Below are 13516 nucleotides of genomic sequence, written 5' to 3'. Positions count from 1 at the left end.
CCTCCCTGTTAGGAGTGTAGGTCTACTCAGGGTTTCATAGATCTGGGTTCATTTTCAACCCCCTCACTCACTCTCTTATGGCCTTGGGGGGAAGCATCTATTCCTCTGGACACCTGTTTCTTCATCTTTAAAATGGTCACATCATAGGGTGGTGGTTATGATAATTTTGTTGTCGTTCAGTCACTAAGTCGTGTCTGACTCTTCGAAATCCCATGGACTGCATTACACTAGGCTTCCTTGTCCTTCACCATCTCCTGGAGTTTGCTCAAACTCATGTCCATTGAATTGGTGATGCCATCCAACCATCTTATCCTCCGTTGCCTTCTTCTCCTGCCCTCAATCTTTCCCAGCATCAGGGTCTTTTCCACTGAGGTGGTTCTTTGCATCAGATGGCCAAAGTATTGGAGCTTCAGCTTCAGCATCAGTCCTTCCAATGAGTATTCAGGATTGATTTCCTTTAGGATTGACTGGTATGATCCCCTTGCTGTCCAAGGGACTCTCAAGAGTCTTCTCCAGCACCACAGTTTGGAAGCATCAGTTCTTCTGTGCTCAACCTTCTTTATGGTCCAACTCTCACATCCATAAATGACAACTGGAAAAACCATAGCTTTGTCAGCAAAGTGATGTCTTTGCTTTTTAATACGCTGCCTAGGTTTGTCATAACTTTCATGGCAGCAGTCACTGTCCAGACTGATTTTGGAACCCAAGAAAATAAAATCTGTGATAATTTAAGGACTCTCTTTGGACAGGCCTGTGCTAGGCCCTCAGGATGAACAGATAAAGAGGATCTATTTTCTTCCTTCAAGGCAGTGGCTCTCCACCTGGGCCAGTTCTGCTTCCTCAGAGGACAACTGGCAACATCTGGAGACATCCTGGCTGTCCTTGTTGGGTGACGGTTGGGTATGGGGGTGCAGGAGACCTGGGGATGCTAAATATTCTACAGTGCATAAGACAGCCTCCCCCCAACACCACACACCTCCACCTCCTCACTCCACCCCCGAGTGCGGCAGTGTTCTTCGGATTTTAGAATTAGAAGAGGAAGATGGGTCCATTAGAGGTTTTCCTCTCAGAGAAGAGAGAAATGTCATAATCCTTAATGTCATGTTTACCCCTCCTGCTGCCCTAGATGTCCCGGTCGCAGCTCCCTCGGAGGAGGACTGGGGACGCTCTTCCTGCCAGAAGCGCCCGGGTGGATGGCGCCATCCTTATGCATCTACACGTCCGCAGTTAGAGATTCCCCGCCGCCGCTGCCTGGGGAGGGGCCTGGGCAGCCGAGTGAAACTGAAAGAAAGGAGCCTGGCTCTCGTTCCTCGGGTCTCTAGGCAGGGACGCGAGGCAGGCCCCTTGCAAACGCCGCCGAGAGGCTTTGCGAGAAAGGCAGGGCTTCTACGGCGATCTTATTAGACCTCCTGGGGCAGCAGCTCCAGCCAGGCATAGCCTGACCGTTCCCTGTCAGCACACCCAGGGCTCGACGGCTGGGCACCAAAGAGGGAACGCTTGCTGGCAGCTCCGGGGGCCCCAGCCAACTGGAGGGCGCCTGGGTCCAGCCGTCGCCGCCCCCTAAACTGGTGGTGGTGGCCCAACCTTTGAAGGGAACCCCAGGGCAGGAGCGGGCAGCCGGTCTTTCCGAGCCTTAGCCCGGGACTCCAGGTCCAGGAGCGCTTCCCCCCGGGCTGCGCCTCCCGGGACTGGGATGCGCGTGCGCCCAGAAGGCAACGCTAAGTCGGTGGCTGCCGCGTGGGCGGCGGGGAAGGTGGGGCCACGCGTCGCCCCGTGCTCCTGAGCCAAGATCTGGATTCGGGACAGTGCCTGGGTGCTGAGTCAAACCCCAGCTGGGCTGGGTCTGCGGGCCGGGAGCGCAGGCGGCGGTAGTTAACGATTAATCGCTGACCACCCGGCCTCCAGCCTCTCCGCACGGGAGACCGCGCTCCCGGAGGGTGGGTTTGACCAGTAAAGGCCAGGTGGCTTGGAGGGGAGCCGGAGAGACGCGGAGCAAAGCGCCAGAGTCCTGCAGGGGAAGGGCGGGCGAGCTCGGGGCTATGGGCTGACTGGCTGAGGCGAGTTTGGAACCTCCTTCCTCTGAGCTCACCACGCCTCGCCCAGTCACCACCCCCCCAAGCCCCACCCCTAAGCGCCTACGGCTTCGCCTAGGTTGGGCTGCCCCAGGAAGTTTCCGTAAAAGCACCTGAAATCTCAAATTGTCTTTTCCAGGTGAGCTCGAGAGAAAGCCCTGCGCCCACTGCGGTGAGGTGCAGCGGTGAACTTTGGGCTCCGCGGGGAGGAGGAAGGGAAGTTGAGAAGGACTTTGGACCCGGTTGCCTGGCTGGCTGTCTTCCTCATGGGTTCCCCCAGCCACCCCAGCAGGGACTGCTCCCAGGTCATTGATCACAGACATGTTCCCGAGTTCGAGGTGGCCACCTGGATCAAAATCACCCTCATCCTGGTGTACCTGGTTATCTTCGTGGTGGGCATCCTGGGGAACAGTGTCACCATTCGGGTCACCCAGGTGCTACAGAAGAAAGGCTACCTGCAGAAGGAGGTGACAGATCACATGGTAAGCCTGGCTTGCTCCGACATCCTGGTCTTCCTCATCGGCATGCCCATGGAGTTCTACAGCATCATCTGGAACCCCCTGACCACACCCAGCTACACCGTGTCCTGCAAGGTGCACACGTTCCTCTTTGAGGCTTGCAGCTATGCCACGCTGCTGCACGTGCTGACCCTCAGCTTTGAGCGCTACATCGCCATCTGCCACCCCTTCAGGTATAAGGCCATGTCGGGGCCCTGCCAGGTGAAACTGCTGATTGGCTTCGTCTGGGTCACGTCCGCCCTAGTGGCGCTGCCTTTGCTTTTTGCCATGGGAGTGGAGTACCCCTTGGTGAACGTGCCCACTCGCCGGGGACTCACTTGCAACCGCTCCCGCACACGCCACCAGGAGCAACCGGAGAGTTCCAACATGTCTGTCTGTACCAACCTGTCCAGCCACTGGACCGTGTTCCAGTCCAGTATCTTCGGCGCCTTCGTGGTCTACCTCGTGGTCCTGGCCTCCGTGGCCTTCATGTGCTGGAGCATGATGCAGGTGCTGAGGCGGAGTAAGCAGGGCACCCTGACTGCCCAAGGGCGGCAGCTGAGGAAGGCGGAGAGTCAGGAGAGCAGGAGCGCCCGGAGGCAGACCATCGTCTTCCTGAGTGAGTCCGGGGGCAGACCTCACCCCCACCCCACCACTGCCCCCGCGGTCCTCTTAACCCAAGCCTTGCCTTAATAGTGTGAACCTAAGTTCACTGAGGTTGAAGAGGCAAGGATATAAGCCTCTGGATGTCTCTTCTCTCTGTTTTGGAGTCTGGGGTAATGGTCAGAAGAGCACTTGACCGGAAGTCAGAAGGTCTAGGTACGTTCCCCAGTGGCAGCTCTGTGACTGCTGGCCAAGTCACAGCTGGCCGACAGCTTAGGGAAAATGGCGATGATAATACTGAGAAATGTGAGGGTCGAACTAGGTAACTCGGGACAGGTGAAAGTCCTCTGAGAAGGACCAAGTTCTGCAGGGCTGGCAGGGAGCGTCCTTATCTAGCCCGTCTTTGCCCCGGGCAACCTTTCTCAGGCAATTACACTGTGTTCCCATTTTTGTCCTCCTTAGCAGAAACAAGGCTGTCAGGAATACACTCTCCAGCCTGCGACTTTGTTCCCCCAAAGTGGTTTCCTACCCAAGTCTTAAGGAAGTGGAGCTCTCAGACACCCACTTCTCTGGATAGTGCTTGAGTGTTCGTCGTGGTGGGTCTGTTTGTTATCAGAGCACAGAAACATAGCAGGAGTGGGCTGGCTTGTTTGTCTGAATCAGAAAATCTGGCTTCCCAGATTTCCTGCGACTTGACTGATTATCCAAAATACCCAATTTCCATGCAGAGAACTTGGTTTGTTTCCCAAACTTTGGTTGTGATGCAATTATTTTGAGTCAGATCCTTCTGTGTGCCAGGAAGGGAAGGGGCCCGTGATCAGTAGCCCCTCAAGACCTCAGAGGAGAGTCCTGGTGGCCACCCTTTGAGAGACTAGGCTTTCCCAGAAACATGCAAAGTGTACGCAGCAAAGGGTCTTTCAAAATATTTTTTAGCAGAAAGGAGCAAAAGATGTCCTTGTGAGTGTGAGTCAAGGGGGAGTTGATGGAACAAATGTTTCCCTTTCTCCCCAGCCCCTTCTGCAGTGTGGCATCCGAGGAGGAGTAAATCATGGTGCTGTTTGTTTTGGTGTGGGAAACCTGAGAAACAGGTTCCAGGGTGAAAGTTAGACAAGAAAGAAAGCTGGGAGGCACTTGAAGAAGGATGACAAGAACTGGGTTTTGGCCCAGCCCTACCCCTGGCTTCCGGTGTGTCTGTACAGTGGGCCTGACTTTATTGTCTGTGCAAAATGAGAGAAGGAGTTTGTGGGTTGGGGATGCCTGATTCTGCATCAGGAGCTGTGCTTCTGACATATTTCCATTTCATAGAGGAGGAATTTCAGACTTAGAACCTAGTTCAAATGCACTTAAGTGCAGCTCCCAGATTTTAACCTTGTTTCTCCGGGGTGCCTCCGAGTTGCCTGTCACTCACCACATAACAGGCCAAGAAACTGAGAGACAAGTTGTTAGGACAAGGAATAGCAGTTTTATTTGGTAAGCCAGCAGACTGAGCAGATGGTGGACTAGTGTCCCACAGAAACATCTTACCTGAGTTGGCATTCAAGCTTCTTTGTTAAAAGGGAAGGGGTGTGGTTGGTTGTTGCAAGCTTCTCTGTTTAATAATTCTTTGTTTTTGCAGCTGTATGTACAGGTAAGGTTGGTAAGATTATGATGTTCCTATAAACCTGCAATAAGACGAATGTTATTCTGTTCTGCAACTCTTCATATGAATGGGAAAACGTTATGTCTTTAAACATTAAAGCCTTGAGAATGGTCCATCCTATATATTTCATGCTAAAGGCAACATTCTTGTAGCAAAAGTGATAGAATACATATGTTAAAGTAAAAGAAACAGATCCAATGAAGAGTCAAGATTTGTTTCTCTGTTATTACAAGGGCAGGGAAATAAGTGACTGCCTGTGGCTTTTTCATAGGCTCAAGGGGAAGGGAAAATGAAGTAAAGCAGGACTTTGATAAGATGTTGCAACCTTTCTGGAAACCGGAGTAAGGCATCTGTATCAGGTGACTTTGTCCAGGGACTTAGGCAGGGCACCCAACCGGACTCAATCTCTCTTACCCACTGGTTTCTACACAAAATATTCCAGGAAGAAACAAGACATTGGATTTGTTTGAACATCTGTTGAAAGACTAGTTCTTCCTTCCCCCATATACCTTTAGGCATGTCTTAAACTGTTAGCAGTAATTCCTACTTTAGTGTGAAGAAATTTCCTTTTTTTCTTTTTTGAGTATAGGACATTACCTCCCACGCTAATTTGGGAAGTAAGACTCCATTTGACCAAGAACAAAAATAACTGATTTCTCTTTGTTCTCTATTGTACCAATCTCTTATTAATTTTTTAAAAAAATTTCTCTCAGTAGATGTCTGTTCTTCTCCTAGTGGGTATTGTTCTAAGTCAAAGTCAGTCTCCAAGTTGTAGTTCTGTTTCCATTCAGACATGAAATCAGAACGTCCCAGACTTTCAGGGAGAGACAAATAGGAACTTGGAGATCATCTCATCCAGTTACTGATTGCTGAGGATGAGTCTGTTCTCTCAGCTGCCCTCATTCTTTCCTTCTCCTTGTCTCCCTGTTTCTTGTAACAACTACGTATTAATCACCCACTGTGTTCCCTGCATAGATTGTTGAATGGCAATCAGGTGCTCAATGTGTGGTAATATCTTGGGGGAATTTCCCATTTGTATTTAGCCCATTGCCTCTGCAGTAGGTTTGCAGAGCAGTTCTTGCAAATGTCCCCTTCTCCCAATGAATTTCAAAGAGCTTTTGCAAATAGGATCCTCACTAATTAACTCAAGTTAGGAAATAAATTAATGGAATGAAGAGGAAGAAACCATGGTCTACATCCATCAGATTGATACAATGCAGTTTACTTTGTGGGTTTCATAAAACGTATGCTTTGGGGGCATTTTTAACCCAGAACAAATGAAAATATAAATTGTTTACAAATCGCTGAATTTAACATAGTGATTTAGCAGTCCTTTTAGCACTTCAGTTAACAGATGTATCAAATTAAAACAAATATTTGCTCATTTCAAACATCTTTTGCATTTAATGTGAAATGTAAATGACAACACAGCACAAGATGTCTTTGGAGCTCTGGAGGCAATAAAAAAAACAATTAAGGATTCTCTCCTCTCGTTGTTAAAAAATACTAACTTCTGCATAACAGAAGGGAAATTCATAAATCTACCCAAGATGAGGAAGTCTATGTAGAAAATATTATTAATTTTTCCTTTCTGCATCCTTTGCTATTGTGCCTCAGTCTAGCTGAGGTTCTGGGCTGGTGAATAATGAAAACAAATTGGGAAATCTGAACAAGAAAGAGATGCTGAGACACCTCCTAGCTCTCAAACAATTTGCAGGAGAGAACAATAATAATGTGAAAGTGCGCATTTCTGGACACATGAGTGTCCCTTCTTGCCTCCCGTCAGCTCAGTAAGAAATCAGTACTAGACATATTTCTTTCTGTATGGTCACTGCTAATATGACTTGTCCCATGCCAAGACAGCAAGGAGCTGGTACATTTGTCTCTTTATAGTTTAGAGGTTGAGAATATGCAAAAGGAGCCTTCCTTTCAAGAGAGTTTCCCAGACCTTCCATCTTGTCTTTCTCAACACTCACTTGGAGTTCTTTGCATTGCCTGGTCCACAGACGTTCATGTTTGTGCTCATTGTACGTGTGGCTTGCTGTCAGATGTCACCCACTCAAAGTGAAATAAGAGGATTTTAAAAGAAGCGTTGTAATTGGTAGCTTCCAAGAGCATGAAGTGATCGGGGCTCGGTTATGGCTACTTTCTAAGGATCTGTAAGGTAGTGGTTGTCTTTCAAAGATAGTTATGAATTTTTTTTTTTACAGATAATTGTGAAATTAAAAAATTAAACATCATGGAGGCTTGTGTTGTTAGTCGCTCAGTTGTGTCTGACTCTTTGCGACAACATGGATAGGTGGCCTGCTGGGCTCTTTGTCCATGGAATTCTCCAGGCAAGAATACTGGAGTAGGTAGCCGTTCACTTCTCCAGGGGATCTTCCTGACCCAGGGATTGAACCTTGCTCTCCTGCATTGTAGGTGGATTCTTTACAGTCTTAGCCACCAGGACTGTATAATAAGTACAGTTTATTATTATTTTTTTTAATTCTGATTTGCTCTCCCGAGTCAGAGGGAAAAGGAAGGAGGTGCAACGAGTGATGGAATTGCACATCAGTTTGGGTTGATTGTGGAGAATGTGTTGAATATGGACTCTGTCCATCATGTGTATTGGATGGAAAAAAATTGAGAGTTGCCGTTGTACTGAACTATTCTGAAAAAGAAAATTAATGTGTGTCTGAGTATTTGTGGGGTGGGTCAGAGAGAAGCAGGGAGGAGATCAGAATCATATCCTCTGGGTCTTAAGATCCCAGATGTGAGGTCAAAGTCATGTGTTCATAGGAGAGATGGAGGAAGCTGAGATGTTGACAATAGCTGGAGTCCAGAGGGAAGGAGGCTCAGGGGGGAGGTGATATATATATATATATATATTTAATTAAAATAATTATATATATAATTATGACTGATTTGCATTGTATGGCACAAACCAACACAACATTGTAATGTGATTATCCTCCAATTAAAAAAATAAATAAAATGGAGTCCAAAATTTCCCATGAAAAGAGGTTTTATTGGGATGTCATTTTGAAAAATAGCAGTGAAAATTAAGAAATTAGTAATATTTTATTAAATGTGGCTTCTAATCATATGTGAATTCTTAGAATGACTTTATTTTTCCAGAATGAAACAAATGCTTTTTGGAGGATGTAATTTTTCTGACAGAAGAGGTCTGATAGCCATTGTGTTTGATTTTCTAGAACAGCAAGCTTATAGAGAAAGCTTTCTCCCAAGAGCTTCTCTTAATTCTTTGCTGTTTAATTCACCCTCATTGAAGCTCCTGTCCTAGCATCATCTCTGTCAATTTCCCCTTCTTTTAGGATTAACTGGTCTAATTCTGCCAGATCTTCATTTGTCAGTGGCTTGTCATTTGATTCCTGTGTTTCTTCAGCTTTCCTTTCATTGACTTCATGAAATTCTGCACCCTATGTGCAGACCATACGCAGAAATATAATTAATTGAAAAATCAATCTCTATAGTCTTGTGTGTATCAACTGATTACATGGAAATGAATGCCTTAAAATACTGTGAAGAGTCCAAAGAATTTTTAAATAGTTGTTTCTTGACTAGTTTAAATTCTGGTCTTATAATCATGTTCGTGTTATTAATTTTCTTAGCAAAGGCTTTTTCTCTGATGTATAAAGGGCTATGCCAACTCAGTCTCTCAGGGAAATATCACCAAAATTAAATTAGTGACATTTTTAATGTGAGAGATTATTTTGACGCAAATGTTTGGATATTTCAAGAAAAAAAAGAGTTTTGCCTCAAGAATTCAGATTCCTACCTCCTCCTTTTACTGGGGTGGATGTGGCTGTAATAAATGGTGTTTCACGTTTATTTTTCTATTTGTGACGTCTGTCATAAATTCCAAGTGTCCTGCGATCACCCTGGGTAGACAGACATAATGATGCTGTTTTAGTTTTATAATCAGGCTGCCTCAGTGATTTCATTTCTCTATTGGAGAGATGCATCGTTCCTCTGGAAGGGAATATTGGAAGCCCAGTCCCTGTTCATTAGCCAGTCTGTTCATCTGTCTTAGTTGCATGCCTCTTGGGGGCAAAGTGTAATAAGACAGCGGAGGCCTTCACTGAGCAGTGCATTCAGCTTATTAACGCTAAAACCACTCAGAATAAAAGCCTTTTTGCGTGTAAAGACAGCACGGAGCAAGAATATTGAATTGGGTGTCAAGGAGCCCTGTCTCGCGCCCCTAGGCAAGTTCCTCTGACCCACCACTTGGATGACACTGTCATCTCTCTCCACCTTTTCCTTCTTTCCACCTCCCCTGCTGATCTGCAGCCCTGGACAGCCCAGCTGACTCTGCTTCTACTTCTTGGCTGCATACTGAACCCTGGGGATAAGGTTGGTCACCTGCCGCTGTGAGTCCTTGTAAGTCGATGTGCTCAGCCTCACCTGGGCCCTGCTTGCTGCTGGCACCTTCCTTTGCAGGGACCTTCAAAGAGCCTGGGCTCCTGGAGTCCCTTTTCCACTTTGAGGGACCTTGACTGGATGCGTCACCACTGGAGGACTGTCTGCGTCTACCCTTAGCTAGGGAGATCATGCTGCAGCTGCTGGGGTCCCACTGATGCCCCCGTTCCCAGCCACATGTGTTCAAGTCCCTTAGTGGCTTCCCATGGCTCTGAGGTCACAGATCAAAATCCTTAACACAAGGACCTCATGGTCAGCTGCCCCTTCAGCTTCATGGCGTGTGTTTCTCTGGTTGTGTTAGTCAGCTGGAGCGTCATGACAAAATACCACAGGTGGCGCGGCTTAAACAGGAGACACTTATTTTCTCATAGTTTTGGAAGCTAGAAACTGGAGAGCCAGGAGATGGCAGGGATGGTTTCTGGTGAGACTACTACTTCAGTTTGCAAATAGCAGCCTTCTCACGGAGTCCTCATGGGCCCTTGCTTGGTGGGAACAGGGACAGTGATTTCTGGTATGGTTTCCTTTTCTGATAGGGAAACTCGTCTAATTGGATTAGAGCCCAGCGCGTCTGATCTTGTTTAACTTAATTACTTCCCTAAAGGCTCTGTCTCCAGTCATTGTCACATTGTGGGGTTAGGGCTTCACCCCATGAATTTGGGGGGCACAGTTCAGTCCATAACACCACTTAATTGCTCTGCCCCATGCCCCCTCCTTCAGTTCTTCAGTGGACCATGGCCAGGCTCCACACTTTCACCATCTGGCCTTGGCATGTGCTGTTTCCTTTGCCTGAAATGCTTTTCTGCCTTACTCCATGCTCTACCTCACCCTGCCAGCCCCTTCACCAAATTAGCATTTTCAGATCTCCCCTGGGAAGCATGGCCCATCCTCCTTGACTTGATTAAACCTGCCTTGAAACAAGACTCAGCAGTTATAATTTTATATTTAGCGGTGAAATCATTTGATTGATGTCTGCTTTCCCTCTCATTCCTCGAGGGCAGGAGCTCTTCTTTACCTTCGACTGTGCTTCATCCATAGCGTAATGCCTGGCACACAGAAGTGAAGTCGCTCAGTCATGTCTGACTCTGTGTGACCCCATGGACTGTAGCCCACCAGGCTCCTCCGTCCATGGGATTTTCCAGGCAACAGTACTAGAGTAGGTTGCCATTTCCTTCTCCAGACACAGCAGATGTTCAATGGAAAATTGTTGACTGAATAAATACTTAAATGTCCCTGAGCTTGGGATTGGAAATGCTGCTCTGTTTATCCTTGGGCATGCATTCCTCTGGAAATTTATCATTCCTCACAATTTTGGGGATTAGTCTAAACCTAAAGGTGCTTTTTTTTTTTTTTTTAAAGACTCATTTTTCTTTAAAAACTTTTTTTTTTTTAATTTAATTTTGACTGTGCTGGATCTTCGTTGCTGTGTGGGTTTTTCTCTAGTTGCAGAGAGTAAGAACTGCTCTTCATTGTGGTGTGGTGGCTTCTCATTGCAGTGGCTTCTTTTGTTGCAGAGCATGGGCTTTAGGGCTCTCAGCCTTCAGTAGTTGTGGTTTTGGTACACAGCTCAATAGTTTTGGTACACAGCCTTAGTTACTGTAAGGCACGTGGGATCTTCCTGGACCAGATATTGAACCTGTGTCTCCTGCATTGGCAGGGGGATTCTTTCCCACTGAACCACCAAGAAATCCCAAGATACTCTCTTGAAAGTGATCTGATTTGGCCCAGGCCTCTGAAAAGTGAAGATATTGTGGAGGGCATTAAAGATTTTCTCTCTCTCTTGAGCCAAGGAACAGTCTGTGTTAATCAGCCCTTAAATGTCAGCGTTCACCATATGTACCTGCCAAGAGTTACCTTACAGTGAAAGTGATTAGGGTGCTGTTTAGCAGTCCCTGTTACACTCTGTTTAACCGGATGGTAATGGAATAAGACACCTTGAAAAATTACTTCTTAGCAGGCCCTTTCACCACTTGTTGATAAGAGGGTCCTCAGGGTAATGGAAAGAGGATGAAGTGGGGGAAATATTTTAAAAGCATTCAATCAATGTGTTGTTTTTTTTTAAATATTTGTTTATTATTTAGCTGCGTCAGATCTTAGTTGGAGCACGTGGGTTGCAGTTGAATGTGGGGTCTTTCATTGTGGTGTGTGGGTTTCTGTCATTGCAGCAGGCAGACACAGGCTCAGCAGTCACAGTGTGGGCTTAGATTCTCTGCAGCATGTGGGATCTTAGTTCCCTGGACAGGAATCAAACTCACAGCCCCTGAATTGGAAGGTGGATTCTTAACTATTGGACCACTAACCAAGGTTTTTTATTTCCCCCTTAAATTGCATTTGTTTGCAGCCATCTCCCTCAAATCTTAACCAGAAGACTTGCCACCCCAGGGAAGTCAAGAAGCAAGTGCTGCCTTGTCCAAAGGTATTGTTTTCAGGTTTGAAAAGCTGAACTGGAAGAAGCTGGGCTTCTTGACCTTTTGACGAGGCAGTTGTCTTCTAAGCCTTCAGGAGGCGGCAGGAGGATCGCTAAACTCTGTAGCTCTCCCTTTCCCATGTAACCGGCCCAGTCTGGTAGACGAGCTCTACCACCATACAGCTTGTTCCAGAGAAGACCAGAGCTGAAAGGTTTGCCATGTCTCCTTGGAAGTCAGTGAAGGGCTATGAAGGGGTGAAGATGCATAAAGATGTGCTGCTGCTCTTAAGGTGATAGCATTTGTCACACGGCAGTTGAAGTAAACATAAAGGCCTGGTGATGTTCCCAGAGTAGAAAAGAGACAATCCTTTGTGGGGACACAGTCCTGGAAGAGCAGCTGGTGCCAGTTAGTTCTTCCTGCCATTATCCAGGTCCCTGGCTCTTGGCTTGTCCAAGTCTTGCTGTCGCTGCAGCCTTCTGTGGCCAGAGAATGACTCTGCTTCCATCCAGCTCCTCGCATGTCCCCAGGGTGGCAGCCCCAACTGACCCCATATCACACAGGCTCTGGTTAGGAGCTGGCTCAGTCATAGTCACTCTGACTCCGTGGTCCCAACCTTTTAGGCACCACCAATTCCATAGAAGACATTTTTTCCACGGACCCACGGGGAGATGGTTTCGGGGTGATTCAAGTGCGTTACATTTATTGTGTACTTTATTATTATTACATCAGCTTCTCCTCAGATCATCAGGCATTGGGTCCTGGAGGCTGGGAACCCGTGCTCTAACTTATTCCATTGTGCAGTGGTCATTCTTTAATGACAATTTCAAGTCCCCACTTCTTCCTTGAAGCCTTTCTACACTGATCTTCCTATGAGTAATGAGCCATCTGAGGCCCCTTTTCTCAGATAGCATCACAGGTGTTGTCACCCAATTATTCTTGGGGCTCCTGGAGATCAAGGACTTTGCATACCTGTATTTTTTCAAACTTCTCTACTGGTCTGGGTACACAGTGGCTGTGAGTGGCTTCATGTTGTTGTTTAGGCAAGCATACTGGAGTGGGTTGCCACGTCCTCCTCCAGGGGACCTTTCCTACCCAGGGATTGAACCCATGTCTCCTGCACTGACCTATTCTTTACCGCTGAGCCACCTAGGAGGAGCTGCTTCTAAGGGGCAGGAATTGAAATTCCCCAACGGTGGCTGCTGCCCTTGGGTAGGAGGGAGATTGCACAAATTATGATCCTCAGGAAGTCACTTTGGCTCTACCTGCCTTTCCCCCACTGCCCTGTGGTAGGCAGAAATCTGAGATGGCTCCTAGAATTCCTGACCCCCTGTGTACGTACACCTGCTCCCACTTATTCAGTCAAACACTAATCAAGGCGTTGCAGTGAAGGGATTTTGCAGAAGTAATTAAGTTCCCAAATCAGTTGACCTTAAAATAGGGAGATTTTTCTACATGGGTTTAATCAAGTCACAAGATCCTTTAAATCTAGGTCTAGGAGTCAGATACAGGGCATGCTGGATGGGTGGGAGGTAAGAGAAATTTTCCACTGCTGGCTTTGCAGATGTGTGGAACCACTGGCAGGGAATGTAGGTGGTCCTGAGGAGCTGAGAGCCAGCAAAGAAATGGGGATCTGAATGAACTGAGAGGTGCATTTCACCCCAGAGCTTCCAGAAATAACTCAGCTTGTCTGACCCCATGAGACTCAGAGCAGAGGTTCCAGCCATACTGGCTCTGGAGTTGTGATCCACACAACTATGAGATAATAATTCAGACACTAATTTATATTAATTTGTTATGTGACAATAGAAAACATACATTCTCTGAACTCTGATAAGGGGGCTCCAAGGTAAACACTTCTCCTGCCTTAGTTATATCTTC

General features: G+C 47.0%; 1 protein-coding gene and 1 long non-coding RNA gene across 3 annotated transcripts in view; one reads left to right on the top strand and one right to left on the bottom strand.

Moving 5' to 3' along the window:
- Positions 1–598: 598 nt before the first annotated feature.
- On the bottom strand, positions 599–3111 carry LOC133051301 (uncharacterized). Its single transcript, XR_009691810.1, has 3 exons — positions 2975–3111; positions 2450–2527; positions 599–1281 (listed from the first exon to the last, which is right to left on the bottom strand). It is a non-coding gene; the product is annotated as an uncharacterized LOC133051301 (long non-coding RNA).
- The window catches only part of GPR39 (G protein-coupled receptor 39), a 249454-nt gene continuing 237225 nt past the window's right edge, over positions 1288–13516 (top strand). Inside the window, exons 1-2 of one of the 2 annotated variants that reach the window (XM_061135822.1) lie at positions 1288–1937; positions 2212–3188. In XM_061135822.1, the coding sequence (XP_060991805.1) occupies positions 2339–3188 (850 nt within the window). In that variant the 5' untranslated portion in view covers positions 1288–1937; positions 2212–2338. Of the gene's footprint in view, positions 3189–13516 lie in introns of both variants that reach the window. The other variant, XM_061135821.1, reaches the window with a different exon arrangement.

The sequence above is a fragment of the Dama dama genome, chromosome 33, assembly GCF_033118175.1.
Source record: "Dama dama isolate Ldn47 chromosome 33, ASM3311817v1, whole genome shotgun sequence".
Lineage (NCBI taxonomy): Eukaryota > Metazoa > Chordata > Mammalia > Artiodactyla > Cervidae > Dama > Dama dama.
Note: the sequence above shows the minus strand (reverse complement) of the source record. Positions and strands in the feature narration are given on the sequence as shown.